Below are 15791 nucleotides of genomic sequence, written 5' to 3'. Positions count from 1 at the left end.
CTATGGGTATTTTACATGGTCATAACCTTGTGCTTTGCCGTCAATTAATAAATAAATAGCTTTTGATCTTCACACTACATATTTACAATAAATGTACTGTACATCATGAATGAATCAATAAACAGCTGAGATTTATCTTGCCTTTTTAGAATAAGAGAAAACTGAGCAAGCTAGGGGATGTCTGAATGGAGGAAAGAGATCTTTCCTGATCCTGAATATTCCTGACCAGTCATTAACCTGCGAGCACCTTCTTAGTTAGAGCTCCAGTACTTTGCTCTGTCCTGCCTCTGACCTACATACTTGGAGCATGAGAAAAGAGCCATGGTTTTGTTACAGTACAACAAAAGCTATGGTGGCAGGTAGAAATCTAATCCTTTGGTTCATTTTAAAGCCAAATGAAGAGCCTCAAAACAAAGTAAACCCAAAACTGCACCCCCCAAAAGACAGATAATGCATATCAACAAGGTGTAACCTGATGCAATTCTACTCCCATCATGTCATAAGTTAAACATAAGGGCAGAAATGAACAATCTGACACAGCTTGGGAGTCATATCTCCAACATGTGATTACTGATGAAGAGCAGCGGCTCTGTGCTGTTCATACTGAGAGCACAAACAGATATAATACATTACTCCTGTTGGCAACCTCTGTACTTAAAAGTTTATTTCCTTATTTTCCCCCACTCACATAGAAAACTTACACACATAATACTTCAACAGTACATAGGTTCCTTATTAACCACGTTTTCCATTTCCACTGCATCTTCCTGCTTCCTGTGATACAAAGTCATACACCGAGCAAGCAGAATGTTAATGAAAGAAACAGGTTAGGGTAGTATGCATGCATTTTGCTGATGAGTGTACTTCACACGTACATGTACCACATATAGAATAGATACACTTTGACTGCACAGGAAATAAACTATCAAAAGAAAAATTCACCCCTCACCTTTAGTGTTTCAGATAATAGTGGCCAGTTACTGGTCTACAGAACATCTGCACCCACAAAATGTATTCTAACAGATTAGAGCTACTGCTGAATCTAGGATGTGATTTATGTGCAGGGTGGCTTCCATCAACCATTATTCAACCACTTGTTTGGATAATAAACACCCAAGTGCCTCCACCAACAGTCCATAACTTAGGACAGGAGAAGAATACGATGAAGCACTTTAGGCACAGCAGGCTTTTCATACTTACATTATATACACTCTCTTGAACCTTCTGTTTGACTTTGGATAATAAAGACATACCAGGGGCTATCCCTGATAATTAAAGACAAAAAGCAAAAAGAAAAACTTCTCTGGCTGAGTAGACCAAACATTCTATTAAAAAAAAAAAACTTTTTAAAGACAAACTGTTGTAGCACAAAATGAATCCAAAGTGATTATATGAAATAATATTATTCATTTGAAGCAATTAGGATGCTCAGCACTGTAAACCCTGCAATATGATTGTCTCTGTCCTTTATGGAGTGAGCAAACTGACTTTGGACAGTGGCAGTTCACCTTAGCTCCTCAGTGCTGCCAATCTGGACTGCATTGCTTCAATGTCCTCCTCTGACTCGTCCACTTCCGGTTCAGGCAGGGCATCTGTGACTTTGCTTGGTGCTTTGCCAAGTGCACCTAACAGAGAAAATACACTCATGAAACAGAGTTGACCTGTGGTTCCGGCTTAAATTCTTAGGGCAGAGACACACCAAGCCAACATGAAAGACCTAGCAGCGACAAAGGCCAACCTCTGCGTCACCTCACGTTACCTGTATCTGGGCCAGTTGGGTTAAAAAGTGGCACCTGAACACACCGCAATAACTTCCTGTCTGATAAGAAGTTGCAAATGACACTGCTGTTCTCTGCCTTGCTCTTTTGGTTGTGGAAGAAGAAAGGAGGTTGTGGAGGTGAAAAACTGCACTATATGGGTAAAATCATGGATACTACAGTGACAGGCTGATGGAGCTTTCCTGAACTAGTCTATTCTCATGCATTGATTCGCTACGCATAACGCCCAGTCAGACTGGTCTCTCAATCTGCGATAAGGCCTGACCACCGACACCGATTCAAAACATTAAGGTGATCAAAAAGCCGCTGACACAGACTGGCTCGTGCCAACGATTTGGGACAGACCGGGAAGACAGATGCTCACTGATGGCTGGCCGTCAGCTTGGTGTATCTCTGCCCTTAATAAAGTTACCAAAACCTTAAGATTAGATACGAAAACCCCATTACAAAACAAGAAAGTAATGTAATGTAATCTCTTCACCTGCTGTGATATCAAAGAGGATCTTGTCAACTTCCTCCTCTGCTGCTTCCTCCATCTCTTCTCCATCTTCCATGCTCTCAAACGTGTCTTCCAACATCTCCTCAATGATGCCAGCCTGAAAGATGAATATAATGTGTACATAATGGCATGGTCTAGCAACTATTTGCTTGAAAGAAATAATGAAAGATCATAATTGGAGTCAGTAGCAGAACTGCAATTTTTGAATGCTGCTGTTGACCTTCGTCATCTCCTTTGATAGCTCCCTCATGGTGGCCTGGATCTCTGGGATTTTGACTAGGCTCTGCATGGCTTTCATGACCTCTGTGCTCTTCTGCAGGGCCCCTGCTACACGCAATACGGCTAACAAAACACAAATGCTTTCCTTTCACTGACAGCACTGAGCAGAACATTAAGTTCTATGATAAAAAGGCATGACAATAAAAATATAATACAAATTTGAATAAGAACATTTTCCACTGTCTAATAATCCAGCTGTTGTATTCCCAAACTCACCCAGCTGGTTCTTCATGCTGAGTAGCACAGAGTTCATCTGGGCTTTTGAAGCGTAAAGTTTTGTGATAGCTCGTTTTGACTGAATCATCTCCTTTGCCAGAATCACACACACATCCTTCTGGCCCTTTTTGGCAGCATCCTTGATGGATCTTTTAACTTTTTCTTGTTCCCTTTGAATATCTGAAACAAAAGGGCATGTCATTACATACAACTACAAGGTAATATCTCATATAATTAGATCATTGACTGTAGCAAAATTCCACACAAATTAATAATCTTAATGAGTAATTTCCTCTACTGTAAAATCATTTCTATTTTTATGCTGGATTTATTTCCTCTTACATCTTTCTGGCCAAAAGGATAAGAGAGTAGTTGTCAGTTGAAATGTTCAATGTACTATAAGGACTCTTAAGAGTATGTTTTATGTTTAGCCGCTATATATTCCTAATTAAACATGATTATCTCTGCAGTTTGTTTTTAGACAGAAATCACAAAACAATAAACTACTTCAAAGCCAATGTATGAACTGGATGGCCATTTCACACAATATACGTGAACTGGACGGTCATTTTACACTTAATACACATTTATGTTTCACATATTTAAAGCTGTTCTGTGGTAGCTAGTGTCAAATGCCGACTGACTCTTACCTCGAATTTGTCTATCAATCACTCTCATTTCCTTCCTGATTTTCTGAGACCACTCATTGATCTGAAATGATACATTAGAAGAATAAACATTGTACTAAAGCGATGTATAACAAATAAAACAGTTACAGATAACAAGGTCAACCGAAGCAAAGACGATGAATTTGTTTACATTCGAGCCACTGACGACAGACTTGTGTTAGCGGTTGCTTATATGCTAACTAGCTAGCAAGCTAGCTGTAATAGAGAAGGTAAAATAAGATTTGTTAACTAAATGGGGTGTATACACGAACATAAGTTCTAATACGGTAGAATTCGCGCAAAACAACCTAACAATGACTGCTAGTTAGTCAGTTAACAAAAGTAGCAACAGGACAAAGCTATGTTAAACTGACAGCTAACGTGAGCAAGGTTAGCTAAAAACAATGCCGTTTTTTTCTTCCTACAGACAAAACCCACAAAGACAGTCATGACCTTTAGAGGTCAGTACTCACCAGATCTTTTGGTGGTTTCTCCGGTGTTCTACCGAACAGCCCCATTGTGACTGCTAAGTTAAATGCCAAGCTACCCTAACTGACTACAAGTAGCTCACTAGCTAAGATTGTGCAACTAGCACTTCCTGCTTTCGGCCAGGCTCCCCGGGCTGCGTACGAACATGAAGAAACGCTCAGTCCCTCGGACCCTCAGCAAGGTAACAAGGACAAGTGTTCAAGTGAAGCTGGAATCAAAGGACACACATGGTCTTGGTAAATGGTCTTAAACTTATATAGCGCTTTGATGTGTATTGCAGCACACGCAAAACGCTTTCAAACTATTTGGCCATTCACCCATTTGCACTCCCAAGCACTCACACATTCACGCACCGGTGTCATCACCGGGGACAACTTGGAGTTCAGTGTCTTGCTCAAGGACACTTAGACACGTGGACTGGACAAGCCGGGAATCGAACCACTAATCTTCTGGTTAGGAAAGGACCAGCTGGTAAAACTTATTAACACAGGAAAGGTCTTTACATTAAACATCCCCGGTACATTTATGACCGCTTTTGTTAAAGAAATTTCTTATTACATTCTGATTAGTAAGAGAAATCTACATTTCAGATATCTCCATTAATTTAGCACATTTAATTACTAAACACATACATGTTATTACTAGCCAAAATTAGGCATAAGTTTTCCTTTATTATTATTATTATTATTATGGTGCTTACTTGTAAAAGAGTATAATAATTTTATGTTATTACATAAGGACACCAAACTCCATGTACCAGCTAGAACAGGAGCGTTAACAGGTGTTGTACCCCGTACTTTTACCATACTGACTCTGAGAGACGAGGCAGTCCAAGTAACTACAAAACAGTACTGATTTATTCAAAGGATCACAGGTAAAATTAACATTACACGCTCAAGTATCTTGCACCTCCAAACTGCACGCAGGCAGATGTAAGATGAAAGACCCTGAGCCCACCAGGCCTATACATTATATCTTTTCGGTTGGGCTAGCCCCATACTACACAGAAACATCAACCGAGACGTCTCTGTTGCCAGCTTTGCAGCTGGTCATAGCAGTAGTCAAAACATGAAGCAAATCAATGTGTGAATGTGTGTGTCTGTTGGTTAAATGGTGTGTAACTAAAAACATTCTCACGACCTCTAGTACATGTCATGACTTAAACATAAGAACATATTATGGCTAAGACTACAGTTATACACGTCGTAATAATAATATTAAACACCCTGTCTGCTGACAGTCATCAACTCTTCTCTCTAGTATCCTTGACCAGATGTACCCTGTAGAAACTCATAAGCATGCTGAAGCATTTAACAGTCTAACTATACATCCTATCTCCACTAAACATTTCTAATACATAAAGTATCTAACCAATATCTATCTGGCTAAAAATACCTAACACAGGAGAGTCAGAAAGATGTCAGTGAAGCATAATTTGTAATGTAATGTAAGAAAGGGTGTAATTAGAAAGTTAATTAAAAACACCTGTGTTGGTATAGAGGCTTTAAACACTGGATCTAAATACTTCCTGTCCACTGCAGCATAAAGCAATGCTGGTCCAAAAGCAGACATTTTATAGGCTAAACCTGAATATAACACCATCCTTAGTCCCTTTCCTTAGTCCCTTTAAAGGTTCTGTCTGACCTAGAAACCCCATGAAAATTTAGACACTTCTAACAAAGGCAGAAATATAAACCCAGAGGAAGAAAGATGTTATTTACTCTAGTGCTGCAGTTATACTTCCATCTGATGCCATACATTTCAGAGTGAAACATTGCAAACCTGTATGTTGCATTTATTAGACAGTTATTGTAACTACTTGCTTTTTCTCTCGTTCTTTTCACATATTCAGTTATTTATAGTACATATTTGTTGTTATCATGGATACAGGAGCTCTCTTGATACATCCATGGTTATTGTCGTATGGCCAGACCACACTTGTATGATTGTGGATAGAATATTTATTTAGAAACAGTAATTTCATAAATGTTAACAGTGCACACGTCTCTCCTGAGATCTGACAAACGCTGCCTGACAGATTAAATTCAGGACAAATATATATGTTTGATCACTATTAACCATAGTGCCTGTGACGTATTATAGTCTCTTTTCCAAGACATTCTAGATTTTTCTGTTATTGATTGGTTGACGCACCAATCACGTAAGGACAATGACTGTGACGCAACCAATCAGAGACATCTGGGGGCGGGCTTGAGGATGGGTGACGGTAGGTCCGCCTAGGAGTGGGAGAGTCCGCTCTGGACATCATTGCTACCTAGGATTATTCTGAATGAGTTTTGCTATAAACAGCTGACTTACATAACACTTCGTAATTCAGTTAGTGCACTCACAGCTATCTGTCTGGTGTATTTCCAGAGGAAAGGACACGTTTAACTACATTTTATTTTGGTATAGACCGCCATTGTATATATTTTTCTCTTAGAGGTGTCAAGAGCGGTCGTTGCGGAGGATAACTTAACACGAGGTGAATTTTAGAGCGCTCATTATGTCAGTGGTAGGCATTGATGTGGGTTTCCAAAATTGTTACATCGCTGTGGCCAGGAGCGGTGGCATTGAAACCATTGCCAATGAATACAGTGACAGATGCACACCGTAAGTATAAATATTGACAGCCATCATCATCACCGTGTAATGTGATCTGACTGTTAGTTTGTTACGCAGTGTTTGCCACTGAAGGCTCACCAGCTGAGCTGTGATGGTACAGAGGCAGCAGGGATGGTGGTGGTAGCAGAGCTGAGGCCTGTAACTATTCATCATCACAGCAGGTTAACGTAGGTCAGAATGTCGCATGTAGCTTTCTTAATCGACAGTTGACATATCTCCTGTCATTCACCACTGTGCTGTGCTCATGTGGACCACTGTTCCTGGAAGGACATTTAGGATGTAAACTGGAATATATTTGCTGCAGCATCCTGCAAGCAGGGATGTGCAGCTGGAAAGGAGAATGAGCATTGCACCTTTAAGTGAATGGATATATTTTTGTGGCAAGGTGAAACTAGGGAGTGACTTGTCACTGCAGCCAGTAAATATGAAATAGATCCCTAGACCTTGTGTGATCACAAGCATTCAATGATTTACTTTTTGTCTGCTAAAAGAGTTTGGGGGGTGGGATATGTGTTTTGTTTTTGGAAAACAGGAGCTCAAGTTTGAAGGTGAACTGTTGAGTCTCACTGCCCTAGTCTGTGCTTCTTCCTCAGACTCCCTTGTGAAATTTCTTTAATTAAAAACTGCCTCTCTAGTACTCAGATTGTGTACTTAAGTAAAGTAGCAATACCACAATGTAAAAATACTCTGTTACAAGTAAAAGTCTTGCATTCAAAATGTTACTTAAGTAAAAGTGTAAAGGTATATAAGCATATAAGAAAATATGCTTAAGGTACCAAAAGCAAAAGTACTCATTATGCAAAATGGCACAGTTTATAATGATGGTACATCATATTATTTCAATAGAATTATTGATGTATTATTGTGTACATCACATTAAATGTTGCAGCTGGTAAAGATGGAGCTAATTTTAACTATCTTATATGTTTATAATTTTAATTACTGCTGGGCTTATGAATTTTACACCAAGGTTAGCTCACGATTACACAGTATTTTGTTGTATTAACCTATTTTTGTAAAGCAACTAAAGTTATCAAATATATATATAGTGAGTACAAAGTACAATATTTTTCCCAGAATTTTAGTGAAGTTGAAGTAGCAGAAAAATTAAAATACTCAAGTAAAGTATAGATACCTCAAAACTGTACTTAAGTACAGTACTTGAGTAAATGTACTTAGTTACTTTCCATGTCTAGTTCTACCTTGTAGGCCACATCTGTTAACAGGACTATTTCTGTTGTAGCCTTCCTAATTTGCAGATGTGTTTGTCTTCCATCAAGGGCTTGTGTGTCTTTGGCCTCAAAAAACCGCATGATTGGAAATGCAGCCAAGAGTCAAGTAAGATCATCCATTTGTCAGCAATGAGCAATTTATGTTGTAAAAGCAATATTATACACTGAAGTGATAAGAAATCCTGTGACTATATTATTTTTATTTATCATTCTTACAATTCACATTTACAAAGTAAGTTCTATAAGACAGGTCTTTACAAAATGCATTTTCCTATTGCAGATTATAACAAATTTCAAAAATACAGTCCATGGCTTCAAAAAGTTCCATGGCAGAGCATTTGATGACCCATTTGTTCAAACGGAAAAACTCAAACTGCCTTACAGCTTGTATAAACTGGCCAATGGAAACACTGGAATTAAGGTAAATCCACGTGCAGGCTTCCAGCATGTTCTTTTCTACTGCTTTCTGTTTTTTTTTCCTCTTTTTCTCTGAACCTAAGCTTTTTCTGCTCTCATCACATACCTCTTTTAATTCTACCATGACACTGATCATGATAAGTATTGCCTGTGCGCTTAATATGCTTTACTCTCCAGCTTTTAATTAGTCTTGGAGGTCCTAATTATATCGTGTTTGCAGGTGCGTTATTTGGATGAGGACAAAGTGTTCACAGTTGAGCAAATCACGGGGATGCTGCTCACCAAGCTGAAGGAGACATCAGAGAGCACCTTGAAGAAGCCTGTGGTGGACTGTGTCATCTCTGTGAGTAATAAAACCATTATGGAGAAGCATTAATGTAAATCACAAAGTGGCTCATTGAAACATAATATATTGCTTTGCGCCCTCTCTCTCTCTCTCTCTCTCTCTCATAGGTCCCAAGTTTTTTCACAGATGCTGAAAGGCGATCAGTGTTTGATGCATCTCAAATCGCAGGCTTAAACTGTTTACGGCTGATTAATGATACAACTGCAGGTTTGGAAAAACTGGTAGTAGTGAAAGTTCCCGATTGGGTGCACTAGGGACTAAAGGTGCAAGAACACTTCTTTGTCCAAGATTTTGAATGGCACCAGTCTTTGCTGAGGTCATATCACAGTAATAGCAAGTGGACAGTTTACACAATCTAGGCTATTGGTTTTACCTTTTACTCTAAAAAGATTTGATTCAGTAACGTATTGTAAAAAACAAGTGGCAATTAATGTCTTTCTTATGAACAGTGGCTTTGGCTTATGGAATCTACAAACAGGACCTTCCTACTCCAGAAGAGAGGCCCCGAAATGTCGTCTTTGTGGACATGGGACATTCATCATTCCAGGTCTCAATCACAGCCTTCAATAAAGGCAAACTCAAGGTTAGACTTTGACATCTTTTTAAATCAAAATCCACACCTCCACCTTTACCTTTAAGCTCTAAACTCAGTGTCTGCCTGTTCTGTCAGGTCCTAGCCACAGCATTTGACCCGTACCTTGGTGGGCGTAATTTTGATGAGGCGTTGGTTGATTACTTCTGTGAGGAGTTCAAGGGCAAGTACAAGCTCAATGTGAAGGACAACCCAAGAGCTCTGCTGCGGCTGCACCAGGAGTGTGAGAAACTGAAGAAGCTCATGAGTGCCAACTCCTCCGACCTGCCTCTCAACATAGAGTGCTTCATGAATGATATTGATGTTTCCAGCAGGATGAACAGGTCTGCAGTTCTGTCTTCTTAATGCTTGCATCACTGTTGTACAAATGCAGCGTTGTAATTACTTTTTTTTTGTTTGTAACTTACAGGGGCCAGTTTGAAGACTTGTGTGCTCAGTATCTGATGAGAGTAGAGGTGCCACTGAAAGCAGTCCTTGAACAATTGAGTATGTCTCTCAAATTTGGTTAAATTCACTCATTTAAATAATAAATAAATGGCAAATCGACTTGAGTCTTGTGTGTGTTTTCCGGCAGAGCTGAGCCGGGATGATATCTATGCAGTAGAGATAGTTGGAGGCGCCACAAGAATCCCAGCTATCAAAGAGAGGATTGCCAAGTTTTTCTGCAAGGACATCAGTACCACACTCAATGCAGACGAAGCTGTAGCGAGAGGCTGTGCACTTCAGGTAGGCTTCTTCTCTGACACTAATTATCAAATAGTTTGTCTAATATAATGTACAAACATTCTGTGGTTTATAATATTTAATGAAATACATGTGTGTTTATTTGTGTGGTGTGTGTATGTGCTGGTTGTTTGGGTGTAGTGTGCAATTTTGTCTCCAGCATTTAAAGTGCGTGAATTCTCCATCACTGATGTGGTTCCCTTTCCCATTACTCTTCGCTGGAAATCACCAACAGAGGATGGACTGGGGTAAGGGCATTTTAACAATTAGCCATGTAAGGCTAATTAAGTAGCTACATATAAGAAGACACTATATTTCTCTGCAGTCATTCCTGTAAATAGTAAATCAAGCTAGGTCAGCCAGGTTTTGGGACACAGTATGTGCTGACTGTGCTGACTTTCCACAACCTGACTTTGCTTTTTCTTTTGCTGCATTTTTGTTACAGAGAATGTGAAGTGTTTAGTAAGAATCATGCTGCTCCGTTTTCCAAAGTAATCACCTTCCACAAGAAGGAGCCCTTTGACCTTGAAGCCTTCTACAGCAGCCCTCAGGATCTCCCATGCCCAGACCACAGGATAGGTACTAGTTGCTGTTCTGCTCTCTGAAAGTCAGACTACACCCACTGATTAGTCCTACTTTATTTCTGCTCACAGAGAAGCAAAGACACAAAGTCCAGGATGTAAGACTATGCCAAAATCTGGTTTATTTTACCACTACACAAGTCTACCGGGAGAGAAGTACAAATGCTCTAAGTAGTTTTTCTGGGTGGCCCAGTTGTGTCTGAGTCCCTAAAGGCCTCTACAACCAGGATGGTAATTAGTAATAAGGTACAGTCCCCTATAGATGGGTCCTAATGAGTCAGCCACTCTCAAGTGGGGTATCCGCTTGTAACTTCCAGCTGTCTGCTTGGGGAATATGCTGAGGTCCTGTAATTGATGCTCTTTAGCAAACCACCCATCCCATTTTCTTTCCATCTGTTACCAGGGTGCTTTTCAGTACAGAATGTGATTGCCCAGCCAGATGGAGACAGCTCTAAAGTGAAGGTCAAAGTGCGTGTCAACGTCCACGGCATCTTCAGTGTGTCAAGTGCGTCTCTTATTGAGAAGCAGAAAGGAGAGGGAGAGGACATGCAAACTGACTCGGAGCCGATGGTGCAGAATGAAGGCAGAGCAGAAGACCAGGTAGGGGGATTTTTTTTGCCTCAGTTGTTTTTATGATGGCAAAGTCATCCTGTTAGTGTGTTGGTCCCACACTTTGATTCAGACTGCAAAATCTCAACAACTGTTAGATGGTGTTAGATGGTGTTTTATGAAATTTGGTACACATGAAGATAAATCATGAGGACATGCACATTCTAAGGGTTTAATGGCTGGTCATTTTCAGAATCAGAATCAGCTTGGACACATGAGGAATTTGACTCTGGTACTCTGTGCCTCTGTTGTTTTTCAAAAATAATTACAAATACATCGGGGAAGCACACTGTTGCACTGGGTGCCATGTTTCCTCATTACAAAACACCAGACCCTGATATTTCTTGAAAAATGTTGCCCCAAAGGCTCCGAACTGCCGTAACGTTTTACAGTGTCTGAAGTAAGTAAGAGTCAAGGGCCCATGCACGAGATCTGTGGATATTCTTAACAAATATTGAGGTCTTGTTTTTTTGTAATGTGGAAATATGTCACACGGTGCAGTGGTGTGTTTCCCTGATGTTTTATTAATCGTTTTTGAACATCAGTGGAGGTCTATGACACAGACAAACAAGCTGATCCAGGACTGACAGCTGACAGACATTAACCATGAGTAGAGGCAATTCGTTGTCGGTTTTAGTCTCTGTATGCGGAGTGTTAAAAATACTTTTAATGTAGAAAATGACTAACCTTATCTTTTAAACATACTGTATATGGCTTAAATTGTGTGAAGGATAATCCCTTTATATTTATGTATGATTTGTGTCTCAGACTAAAATGCAGGTGGACCAGGAAGGCCAAAGCCAAGGGGACCAGCAGAGCGAGGATACCGGTTCCAGCTGTAAGGTCAGTTGGGCTTGAATTTTAATGTTATATTACATTTTTTATACCAGTATCCTGTGTTTTTCTGTCTGTAGCAGACAGTGTTGATAGTATTAACACAGACACCAGTCTTGCAGGTCCAAAACACAATAACATTTTGAGACATACCTTTTCTGAGATGATTATATGTTTTTACAAAATAACTCTCACACTTATTTTGTAGCAGTTTTTGTAATTACAAACAAAGTTATATTAGCTTTGCAGATGAAAGGCCTGATTAGGTTTTTGGGGGTTCTAAATGCAGGAAGTTGCCTCTGGGGAAAAGCAGGACCCAGCAGCAGGGGGGAGCAAGCCCAAAGTCAAGGTGAAAAGTACTGATCTGCCCATTGTGGCCAACAACATTCGACAGCTCGATGGTGATGTGCTTAACAGCTTTGTGGAGTATGAGGTGAGTCATGGTCTGATGAAAATGCTGATAACTTCTCCACTATTGTATAGAGTAGAATTAAAATGTGATGTGTACAGTACTGGTCCCTTTGTGGTCTGTGATTTTTACTTACTACTGTTACTGTCATTGTTCTGGCATGATTAGCCCAAGAAGGAGACACATTGCTTGTTTAATGGTTGCTAATATACTTAGGCCATTAGACATACAGTACAATTCAGTTAATATTTTATTATCACTAGTCATAATGGCTGCAAGATTTAGAAATATCTCACCACTTTTGACTTTGCTCACGTCAGAACAACTTTTGTAAAAACATATCGTTAGGCACAGCCTCCATTTCAATATATTTATTCATAAAAATAAAATACAGTTTTTGCACATTTATACCGTTAATTGGCATCTTGGTATAAACTAAAATGTGAACTGCACTGAAAATAATTGTCTTTACTAAGATATTATACAATATTTGAATGGGCTAGTCAGTTATTTTGCACTGATAACATTAAGATTTGTTGCTACACTTCATTTGTGTGGCTTTTTCTCCTTAGCGTCAGATGATTATCCAGGACAAACTGGTGAAGGAACTGAATGATGCTAAAAATGCTGTGGAGGAGTATGTATATGATCTACGGGACAAACTTTGTGGGATCTATGAAAAGTATATCACTGAGGAGGTACGCTGTGCTTTTTTACATACAACTGTAATATATGTCATCCTGACAAAGTAAAGACTAGCATAATTAAGAGGATGTAACAAGTAAACCATCTCCCATTGTATTTATGTAATGTTTGGTGATTAATAACAGGACAGTAACCGACTGACACTGATGCTGGAGGACACAGAGAACTGGCTGTATGAGGATGGAGAGGACCAGCCCAAACAAGTCTATGAGGAGAAGCTAGATGCACTCAAGGTTTGTTTTGATTTGTCCAAGGACATTTCTGTTTTCATTTCCAGATGGTATTTTACAAACTGCTAGAAAAATCTCTATCAATTTACTGATCTCCACTACTGCCCCTACTACTTATCTAAGAACCTTTAACAATAACATCAATTGTTTTATTTCCCAGAGGTTGGGTCAGCCCATTCAGGACCGGCACAGGGAGCACGAGGACAGGCCGAGGGCTTTTGAAGAGCTGGGGAAAAAACTGCAACTCTACATGAAGTTTGTGGATTCCTATAAACAGAAGGTAAACCCTTTTAATATGATGATACACTGTCTTTACATCTTACGTAATTAAAAAATGAAGTGTTTTAAAATGAGACAGGTAGACACTGAGTTTTAAACACTGATGCAATACATATCTGTTTTACGTTTGTGATGTGCAATACACTTCACTCAAGCTGTCTGTCTGACTTGTACACACTTTCTATAATATTTAAACTGTAGTAGTATTAGTTTTTAAGTGTCAGTGACACCTACTAACAATTCTTTTGGTTTTGTAGATATAACTTTTGTAAAACCATAAAGGTGAATTCATAGATGACTCGTGATGTGGTAATTAATGAGTCCTGTAAAATAGTGTTGTTGTCACACACTCTTTACCAGGATGAGCGCTACCTGCATTTCAGTGCAGAGGAAATGAGCACTGTGGAGAAGTGTGTGACTGAAAGCATGGGTTGGATGAACAGCAAAATGAATGCACAGAGCAAACTTGCTATAACTCAAGATCCGACTGTTAAAGTAGCAGACATCATTTCCAAAATACAGGTATGTGAAAGACTGTCAACGTCATAGTTATTTCTTCTATTAGCAGTGATGACATATGCTATGATTTTCTTTTACCAACACACTCTACACTTACTACTCACCAGGAACTGGAGGATGTATGTAATCCAGTAATCAACAGGCCAAAGCCCACAGTGGAGGAGGCCCCTGAAGTGAATGATCAAAACAGTGGTGCTCATAACGGCCCGACAGCCAAGCAAGGAGCAGAAGGGAAGGCAGACACAAAGGGAAGCCAGGAGACGAAGCCTGGCACGAAAGAGATGGAGGTGGACTGAGAACATTGTCTGAGAAGCAAACTCTGCAACCATCACTGCGTTTACCATCACTGACCATGTAGATAGACAGTAGAAACCTGAATACTTGGGACCATTTCTCAATCCTCACCAGCCACTTTTGTCGATTTTGTTTTTTGCCCACTTTCCCCTGCCCCACTGGACTTTACCTTTTGAGGTCTTTGTTTTCACCCTTTCATCCTTATGTATGTGTGACATTGTTGTGCTTTACTATCTCAAAGGTTTGACATACCTAATAAATGAAAGAATGGTGCAATAGATTCTGATGTAAAATGGTTTCCTCTGTACCACACAGTACAGCATGGTCTGCTTTGCATGTGCAATCCATGTGTCTCATAAGTGTGCAGTATCAACAGTTAAGTCCTATCAAGATAGTCCAAACAGTTGCTATTGCAGAACTAATAGCCTGTATGCAAATACTAATTATACAAATTATATATATTTGTATTTAATGAGATTGATATGTCCATGTCTAAAAACTGTAAATACTATTTTAGTACACAAAAACAGCCAGAATATATCAGTAGATAAAGAACACATTCCTAGGGTTACATTAGCAATGCTTGGTACACCAAATCTTTTTAGTGAGTGGTTTCCTTTTTGTTTTCTTGTATTTTTCCATAGTTAAATCATGTGATTTGAAAATAGCAAAAATAAACTGATTTAAATGTAAGACAATTTTTTTGGGGGCTAAAACTTTGATTTTCAGCAGCTGAACCTGAAAGAAACTGGTCAGATCTAATCAATACTTGTGTCTCAGTGCAGTCTTGGGATGAGATCTGGAATGTACATTTGATCCTTCTGCAAAATAAATAAATAAATAAATAAATAAAAAATAAACGGGAGAGATTGTGGTTTACTACAAACCTATAATCATGGAACTAAAATGAAAGTGAAGATTGCACAGACACACAACTGCTTGTGATGTTTGTTTTTTTAACTCAGCTAGTAAAATGAAGCTTGAAGGCATAATGTGGATCCACAGAGTTTGAAAATGAAATTAACAACTAATTGTGACTAACAACAGATTAGATGTTGAATGCAACCAGGGCATTATGAAATAATCACATAAATGTTTAATCCTCAACTTTTTGATTAGTATGTAATGTGTCATCGTGTTTCTTTTAACTTTGTGAGTAATTACCAATAAGATTATTGACAGTCATTTTTAATTTAAGCTGTTTCTTTCTTCCCATTTTAGATAGCCTACAAGGTCTGCTCTTTCTATGGATTTTAGAATGTGCAGCTTTTTTTGTATCATAAATTGAATATCTTTGGCTTTTAGACTTGGTTAGAAAAAAAAAAGATAAACCATATGTGTAAAACTATAATGAGTATTTTTCATTATCTTTGCACGCTTGATAGACCTATTGATTACTTGAATTAATCACTTAAATAGCAGATTAATCAGCTATGACATTGTTAGATGCAGCCTTAGATGAGATAA

The 15791-nt window shown here is 39.0% G+C and overlaps 2 protein-coding genes across 5 annotated transcripts; one reads left to right on the top strand and one right to left on the bottom strand.

Annotated features, from left to right (window-relative positions):
- Positions 1-649: 649 nt before the first annotated feature.
- On the bottom strand, positions 650-4084 carry chmp3 (charged multivesicular body protein 3). 3 transcript variants are annotated; one of them, XR_002274220.1, is made up of 8 exons: positions 3914-4084; positions 3423-3483; positions 2773-2952; positions 2498-2619; positions 2260-2374; positions 1509-1625; positions 1201-1265; positions 650-774 (listed from the first exon to the last, which is right to left on the bottom strand). XR_002274220.1 is itself a non-coding variant. In XM_020591032.1 (7 exons), the coding sequence occupies exons 1-6, from the start codon at positions 3956-3958 to the stop codon at positions 1510-1512; spliced, it is 639 nt and encodes a 212-aa protein (XP_020446688.1). In that variant the 5' UTR covers positions 3959-4084; the 3' UTR covers positions 650-1265; position 1509. The 3 variants fall into 3 exon arrangements, 2 of the variants coding, with proteins under 2 accessions (XP_020446688.1, XP_020446690.1); XM_020591032.1 differs by having other exon boundaries at positions 650-1265; XM_020591034.1 differs by lacking the exon at positions 1201-1265.
- Positions 4085-6149: 2065 nt separating this feature from the next.
- hspa4l (heat shock protein 4 like) lies at positions 6150-15424 on the top strand. Of its 2 annotated transcripts, XM_020591030.1 has the most exons (20): positions 6442-6542; positions 6612-6721; positions 7835-7892; positions 8067-8207; positions 8424-8546; positions 8657-8756; positions 8999-9132; positions 9220-9464; positions 9551-9627; positions 9716-9867; positions 10006-10112; positions 10310-10443; positions 10849-11045; positions 11823-11897; positions 12178-12321; positions 12870-12995; positions 13128-13235; positions 13393-13512; positions 13872-14033; positions 14138-15424. In XM_020591030.1, exons 1-20 carry the CDS (start codon positions 6534-6536, stop codon positions 14324-14326), a joined length of 2511 nt encoding a protein of 836 aa, XP_020446686.1. In that variant the 5' UTR covers positions 6442-6533; the 3' UTR covers positions 14327-15424. The 2 variants fall into 2 exon arrangements, with proteins under 2 accessions (XP_020446687.1, XP_020446686.1); XM_020591031.1 differs by lacking the exon at positions 6612-6721 and having other exon boundaries at positions 6150-6542; positions 14138-15422.
- The last annotated feature ends 367 nt before the right edge of the window (positions 15425-15791 follow it).

This window comes from Monopterus albus, unplaced genomic scaffold, assembly GCF_001952655.1.
Source record: "Monopterus albus unplaced genomic scaffold, M_albus_1.0 scaffold13.1, whole genome shotgun sequence".
NCBI lineage: Eukaryota > Metazoa > Chordata > Actinopteri > Synbranchiformes > Synbranchidae > Monopterus > Monopterus albus.
The sequence above is the reverse complement of the archived record's forward strand: the minus strand, read 5'-3'. Positions and strand labels throughout refer to the sequence as shown.